This window comes from Frankliniella occidentalis, unplaced genomic scaffold, assembly GCF_000697945.3.
Source record: "Frankliniella occidentalis isolate FOCC.00 unplaced genomic scaffold, Focc_3.1 Scaffold230, whole genome shotgun sequence".
NCBI classification, from domain to species: domain Eukaryota; kingdom Metazoa; phylum Arthropoda; class Insecta; order Thysanoptera; family Thripidae; genus Frankliniella; species Frankliniella occidentalis.
In genome coordinates, this window is record NW_026267356.1 from 18,430 (window position 1) to 26,028 (window position 7,599).

Below are 7,599 nucleotides of genomic sequence, written 5' to 3' on the forward strand. Positions count from 1 at the left end.
CCAACTAACACCACCACTACTGTGTAAAGCCCGACGTTCCGCTCTAGCGCCTGCTGGGTTTACATAAATTAAATTAATGTCACCGACTGAACAGTTTTGTCCTATTGTCGCTCTGGATCTATCCCCGAGCTTGGCTGGATGTAAACACTTGAGGGACGCTTTTGGCCTAAACGAGGTTGGACTCCCAGGGGGACTTGACTCGACCCCTCGTTTGTCATAATCGACCCGAGCAACTGTTTCCAGGATTTCATGTCTACTGAGAATTGTAAACGTGTCCCGACGTGTCCAAATGGGCCTTGAAAAAAATGTGTACGCAGAAACACAAAAAAGAAACAGAAAAACTCACATGTCATAAAAATACTAGGAACATACAAGAAATACAAGCGAAGCGTACACATAAATACACAAAATATCTCTCGTCCCCTTTTCCCCCGTCTTCGAAACGAGTGATCAAGAAAAGCCAAGAAAGTACCAAGGAAGTTTTCTAAAACGTGCCTCTTTTTACGGTGTAAACTTGACTGATTTCAAAGGTCGAACCTAGAGGGTTGCTGATATGAGGATAGTTCTCGCGTTGGATTTCTGTCTGTGTCGTTCACGTTTTCTCCTTGTTGCCTTATTCCACATCCTACCTGGAGGTCTCGCTCCAGCCGGAAGTAGACGCCGGGTGCGCGCTGGTCGACCTCGTCGGGCCGGATGGAGCCGATGCGGCACTTGCTGAAGAAGATGCCGATGAAGGCGGGGTCGGCCTTGTTGGGCCACTCTTTGACGGGGAAGCTGAGCGGGTACGTGTAGTGCTCCGGGGGGTCAGAGAACTCGAGGTAACCGTTGAGAGACAGCTGTGGGGAGAGCATGCGTTAGGATCAGCCGAAATGAAAACTAAGATTTATCTATCCACCCATGGATTTATTCACTGCCCCATACGCGGTACTGACCCTCGTGTAGTTGAATCGGAAGCCGAAGAAAGGCAGCTGGAAGTTGAGGTTCTTGTGCAGCTGCGACATCGACGAGTGCATGTCCTTCTGGAAGTCGCCGTGGCCGTCGTCGCCGCACTTGTCAAAGTACCAGTACATGAACTTGGAGCGGATCTTGGCCAGCTGGTCGGGCGTGAGCGTGAAGGCGCCCTGTGGGTTCTGCGAGGTGCTCTTGTACGACGGGGGGCCGCACTGACTGTTGGCCAGGTCGTCTGCGGTGCAAGAAATGTGAGTCAGTCATCCGACGGTAAAACACGACTCTGCACCTAAACAATAGAGCTAAAAAGGTGTTACCTAATTATTTAGCCATGTAGCTAAAAATGTATATACGCCATAAGAAAATTAGCTATCTAGCAAAAAATTTGGGTGTGGAGCTCAATAATTAGTTTTCCTTCATTAAGCTATTATTGGTGTAGCTGAAGATTTTTTTCGTGCATTATAGTACAGGGTATGCAGGGTAGACCGCGGTCCGGGTATAAGGAGAAATCTGTCCCACGAGACCCCCCCCCCCCCCACTAAATCCGAGGTAGCCGTGATTCACCCCCTGCCGTTCCGGCCGTCTCCTGTAATAGCGATCTCGATTACTCTGCCTGCCCCGTCTCCTTCCCGTCCGTCCGCTCTGCGTTCCTGAATCACCCTCTGATAAGCCCGGGTGTGGCGCGCGACGCGCTCCGCCTCGGCGGCGGGCGCGGCCGGCGCTGACGTCACGCGGGGCTGCCCGCCGGGCCTCGGGCCGGGCTGGGCGCGCCACCCCAGGGGGCCCAAAACGAGGGGCGTCCAACGGTTTTTTGTTGTTGCTTTTTTTTTTGCGGATGATACATTTATTTTCCCCTTAGGTGGGTCCCCTCCTCGCTGTCCGTTTTCCCGGACCCCGTCCCCGCCTGGACGCCCCAACGCCCCTCATGACGACCCTCAAGGGGGTCTGTTCTTTCCGCCTATCATCGTTTGGACGCAGACGCAGGGCACGGGCACGGGCCCGGCACGCTCTCGACATGAGGCCGTCGTCTATGATGTCGTTAGCAGCAACATGCAGTGCTTCCAGGAGCCCTACCAGCAGAGCTTTCAGCATCGCTTCCAGCTCGCTGCGCCGCTCAGCCGACGCTGTCCACCGGGGTTGGCACCGGCTCCGCTAGAAGCGCAGTTCATGCCTCCACGTCTCGACCTCGCCGGCCTTGAGGGCTCGCCACTCCCTGCCTCCCCCCTGCCGAGCGAGAGCGCCTATGGCGCAAGGGTTGGAGGTGGCCAGGCGGCCAGGCGGCCAGGCGGCCACCCGCCCACACGCGTCGTCAACAGGGTATGGGGACAACCGGACCGCCTCCGACGAAAAATTCTGCTCCGAACAAGATAGGGTACTCACCCACGTCGACCTGGCCGTAGGTGGTGCCGCCGCCGTTGTCGTAGCCGTCGTAACCCTCGACTCTGGCGCCCGTGTTGCCCCAGTAGTAGCGGTAGTCCAGCTCCTCGCGGTCGCGCTGCTTGCTGACGCGCAGCTGCCCCGAGCTGCCCGGCACCCTGGTGGTCTTGGCGCCGTTCAAGCCCATCACGGCGCCGAAGAAGCGGCCCTTCTCGTCGTTGCGCGTCGTCCCCGCCAAGGTGCCCATCCTGAGCGGGGCGGGCTTGCTGTTCTGGGCGGGGACCGCGGCGGCGAGCAGGGACTCGGCCTCGGACGCGGCGAGCGACGACGCCGACCTCGAGCCCGCGCCGAGGCCTGGGGAGGCGGGCACGGCCGGACCGTCCTTGTGCACCACCTTGCCGTCCTTGGCCGCCTGATCAGAGGCGCCGGCCGCCACCAGCAGCATCGCCACGAGCACAAGCGTCCGCACGAGGGGCGCCATCACCGGGCTGCTCCTCGTCACACCTCTCGTCACACTTGTCGCGGCCGTCACACGTCGGCCTCGCACATCCCCGCGCATGAATACGACGGCCTCCGACTCTTCTATATAATCACTCTTGCGACACTCTCGGCCCCTCTGGGGATGGGCGCGGCGGGGCGTGGCCGCTCGGCGGAGGTGGAGAGAGAGAGAACGAGATCCTGCGCGCGCGTGGGTCCTCGGAACGCGACGCACCTGTGCGCGGCCCGGCCGATATACTGTGTGGTATGTCCACCGATGCGCCTCGTAGGAGACACGGCGAGGCGGTGCGCGATAAGGGACTGATAAGAGCGCTGATAAGAGAGAGCTGGCCGCGCCCAGTGCGGCCCGGGCCTCGGCCGCGTGGGTGCGACGGAGACAGCAGCAGCGTGGCCGTCCCCCCCTCCCCCCTCCCCCATACCCCTTCCCTCCGGGGCCCGTCTTTTCACCTCGCGCGCTCGCTGCCGCTGCTCGTTATCACGCACCGGTTGCGTTATCTCATCTGCCAGCTACCCCCCTCCCCCTTCCTCCTCCCCCCGGCTACACAACTGTCCACAACACTCTCTACCGCTGACTGGAAGAGAATGTGCGTAATGTGCAATACTCGCCTCATGGCACGAGCGGCAGGGAGAGAGAGAGAGAGAGAGAGAGAGAGAGAGAGAGAGAGAGAGAGAGATGAGAGATAGGCGGTGGGAGGAGGAAAGTTTGTTTTGTGATGCTGCCCTAAATTTCCCATCTATAGGGAGGGATTAGCTCGAAAAGGGATGAGCTTGCACGCGCTCAGCTCGTCTGCTGTCTCACTCGCACTCGCCGTGGGCGCTCCGCTCGCAACGAGTGCGAGTGAGACAGCAGCAGACGAGCTGAGCTCGCGCGCCTCTGTTCGTATGGGAGAACTCCCCGAGGAACTCACCTCGTCTGATTCGGTGACTCGCCGCCCGACCGCCCTGAGTCACGAGGAGAGAGGAAGAGAGACGGAGAGAGAGATGGAATGCGAGCGAGAGAGGGAGAGCGAGCGAGAGAGAGCAAGCAGGACGTGACGCCGCGGGCGGCGGAAGCCGGGCGGTTCTGCGAAACGAACGCCTATTCCTGTTATAAAATATCCAAGGAGTGGGTGACTGTTGGAGCGAAAACTTGGCGAGCTGTCTCCACCAAAATGCAGTAATAACATCCGTCATTCGCAGGTTGCAAGTGCTCGGAGCGCCTGGCGGGTAGGCCGCATCTTGCCTGTAGTGCATGCAAGTGTTGCGGGGATGCCTATCCCGACTTTCGCAGGCGCTAAGCGCCCGGCAGTAGTAGCCGAATGAACGCACCTCGTGGACGATCCCTTACGCCTGACGGCGGCTGGCAGTCCTCCCCCTTTTGTCTGTCGCAGGCGCACGGTTACCATTGCCCTTTGCATCTTGCACCATAAGACTACACCTGTGACTAGCACTCGGGCCGACCTGGGCCGAACCCACTACACATTGGTCAGTTTCAGATGGGCAACCGGTCCGCATCCATCTTACTTGTAGCAACCCGTGTAAAAAGAGGGTTGGTGTAGGCAGAGGGCAGAGTTCCTGACAGGAAGACGGTTTCGATTCATCATTCAGGAAGACAAACACATTCTCTCCATGGGTGACGTCATCATTTATTTTCATGGAAGTGATGCGGAGGAAATTCCCCACAAAAACACCTTCCAAAACCAGCTCTCGTGAAAAGTCAATCGTTTTCGTCCTGAGAACGACTGGTTTTGCGGTTGTGGTTTGCGGTTTTGCACTCGATGCAGTGCAGGTGGTACTCGATAGGAAGGCCATATTTAGAGGGAATGACCCTCCTGATGGAACTGTAGTTATTTTGTCGAAAGTTTAAGATGCCACTCCTCGTGCCAGTCGTTCGTGAATATTGTTGTTTTACCGTCCGCAAAAGTCAGACAGATAGGAAAAAAAAAGAGGCAGTTTCACAAAACTAAAAGAACGGACAGGATCGCACCACCTCCAAATCAAACAAAGCAATTGGTTGTGGACCATACAAATAACGGCGTTGCCTCCGGCAGTTACACAAGCAGGTATGTTTTGCGAATAGCTTCATCATACGGCTAGGCCACGCCACGCCTCACTCGCGCATACCATCTATTCTGAGGTGTTTCGCCGTGAATAAGACCCGGCTCCGCCCGGCCCCGGCTCGAGCTCGAGGCACCCGAGCGTGTCGTCACTTCAGGAGGTCCGTGCGGCCCGCGCTAGATAACCAACGAACAGCCCGATGTAGGGCGCCGCGGGATTCACTCTTTGGCCGTGCGATCACACGCGTGAGCGTTCGGCAGACATGCCCCCTGCCTTCCTCTTTGTCGTCGCTGAATATTATTTCCACCGTCTCTACCAAAGCGATGTGTGGCCGCAAGCCGCGTGGGCAGTTCTCCGAGGAGGACCCGTCCCCTCCCCATCCCCCTTTCGCCTCTCGCTTTATTCTCACCTTTTCCTGTTCGGACGGTGGTGGTTCGTGGCGAGTCGGAGGATCGTGGTGCCTGGCTGGGAGGTGGTAAAGCAGCCTAGGTGCGTCGAGTGCCGAAAAAAAAACAACAACATAAAACACTTTGTTTTGCTTGAGAACGCCAGGATGAATGCCGGCGTAGTGAAGGCTCTTGTGGCCCTACCCCGCGCACCCAAGAGCGTCGTAGACACGGGATAGCGCCGTAGGGTCGAGGGGGGGGGGGTGCTGTACGACCCCCTCAGCAGGGGGGTGGTTGTTTGGAGCGGCTCAAGCTGGACTGAAAACAGACGAGCCCGAGGGGGAAACGACTGTTAAACTTCGTGTCAGCCGGATTACGTATAACCCGGATTACGTTGCATTTTCGCTCGGATTACCCTGGATTACCCTAAAATTTCCTCGGATTACCCCTAGATTTCCCCCGGATTACTTCGAATTTCCATGGATTACACCTGCCGGATTACCTAATGGCTGTCAGCTGGATTACCTTAGTCGTTTCCCCCTCGGACGAGCCGCTTTGCCAGGCGGCTGGTCTCGCTGTCAGCGGGGGTGAAGTTGCTTCAAGTCGATCGGGGATGGTTGAGATGTGGTTAAGAGATTTAAAATGATGATCGGCGCCTGCGGAGCTGCGACTGAATGATGACACGGGTCGGAATGAGAGCCGGTTGACTCCTGTGACTCGACTCGGACGAGGTTGGTTTTTCTCAGGCCAGCCACGTTTGTGTGCGAAATAAAACCCCTCGTTTCACTATTTCTTTTTTTCTTAGATTTTTAACGGAGGCGTCGCGGTGACGTCAGTGCCGTGTTAATCAGAGATCGCAGGTTTGAAGGCTCTCAGCTTGTTTGTTTCTCGTCACTCTCCGTTACTCGCACGCTATGAGTATTACGCGGTACGCAACGAGTCTTAGCTACAATTAATGTAGCTACAAAAAGGGATGTGGCGCTTTGCGGCACATCCTTGTTTGTAGCCACACGATTTTAGTATGCCGCTGAAAATATTCCTCTGTATCGTCCCGTCGTGGCCAAGTCGGTAGCGGTATGAACTTGGTCGCTGCTTCGAATCTCGGCCGGGTGATAATTTTCGCGCTCCGCTGGCCATGACTTTAAAGCCGTGCGACCACCTGATGTGATGGGCCGGTACGCAAACAGTCGCTGGTTCGAATCTAGTCGACTAAACCCTTTTGCCCCTCTGCCAGCTATGTTTCGGGGTGAGAGCCACACCGGAGATAAGCTTCCCCCATGAAAAATCGTCATCAGTGGCTCAGTTGGTAGAGCGCGCGCCGAGGCGCGCGCCCGGGACGCGGATGGTTGTCGGTTCGAATACTGACCGAGGTTCATTTTTTCCTATTTAGTAGTTTGCGGCGCGGGGACCAAGGGTTAAGACAAAATACCAGCCGACATGGGGAGGTGGACTTGACCGCCTGCCTACTCAGCAGCCGCACCCCCCCCCCCTTGTCAAAAAAACAACAAGAAAGTATTCGCCCCGACCAGGACTCGATCCCTGGGCTGAGAGTATCTTATGCACCAAGACCTAGAGCGCTCGCCACTCGGCTGTCGGCTCCATTTGTCAACGCGAAGGTCAGAACTCCGTCACGTGCTTCACGAGTCTTGGTCTCCCGGATTTCACGCGTTCAGGTCGGGTCAAGTCCACCTCCTCGACGCGCTGCAGCCCGGGTCGACTCCTGGCCAGAAACAAGGAAAGTGGCCACTATAAGAGCCCCTTGGGCGCGCGAGGGTTAGGTTAGGTCCATTTATGTTACTTGTTTCGTGTTTTTGGCCAGAATTCGACCCGGGCTGCAGCGCGTCGAGGAGGTGGACTTGACCCGATCTGAACGCGTGCAATACGGGAGACCAAAGACCCGTAAATCCGGACCGAGTGCTGACCGCTACGTGGTGGAGAGCAGCTGACAGCCGAGTGGCGAGCGCGCTGGTGTGTGGTCCGGACACCGTCGGCCTGGGGATCGAATCCCAATAATTTAATTAAGTATTTCTTTTAAGAAAATTGACACTCCTGACACAACGTGGGTGTGAATCCGACTAGGTCTGCAGCGAGGTAAGGAGGTCGACTTCACCACCTACTCAGCAGGTCCAGAAAAAAAGTTCACCCCCAACAGGATTCGATCCTCGGGCCGACGGTTTCCGGACCCTACACCCCAGAGCGCTCGCCACTCGGCTGTCGGCTCCACTTGTCAGCGCAAGGTTCAGAACGCTGTCCTGATTTACAAGTCTTGGTCTCCGGTACTGCACGCGTGCAGGTCGGGACAAGTCCACCTCCTCGACGCGCTGCAGCCCGGGTCGGCTCCCGGCCCGAAACA

General features: G+C 57.1%; 1 protein-coding gene across 1 annotated transcript in view; it reads right to left on the minus strand.

Moving 5' to 3' along the window:
- LOC113208050 (protein mesh) overlaps positions 1 to 3,073 on the minus strand; it is a gene marked incomplete in the record, with an annotated part of 10,261 nt that extends 7,188 nt beyond the window's left edge. The window contains 3 exon segments of the mRNA XM_052272908.1: positions 630 to 836; positions 933 to 1,183; positions 2,329 to 3,073. Of these exon segments, the coding sequence (XP_052128868.1) occupies positions 630 to 836; positions 933 to 1,183; positions 2,329 to 2,884 (1,014 nt within the window).
- Positions 3,074 to 7,599: the final 4,526 nt, after the last annotated feature.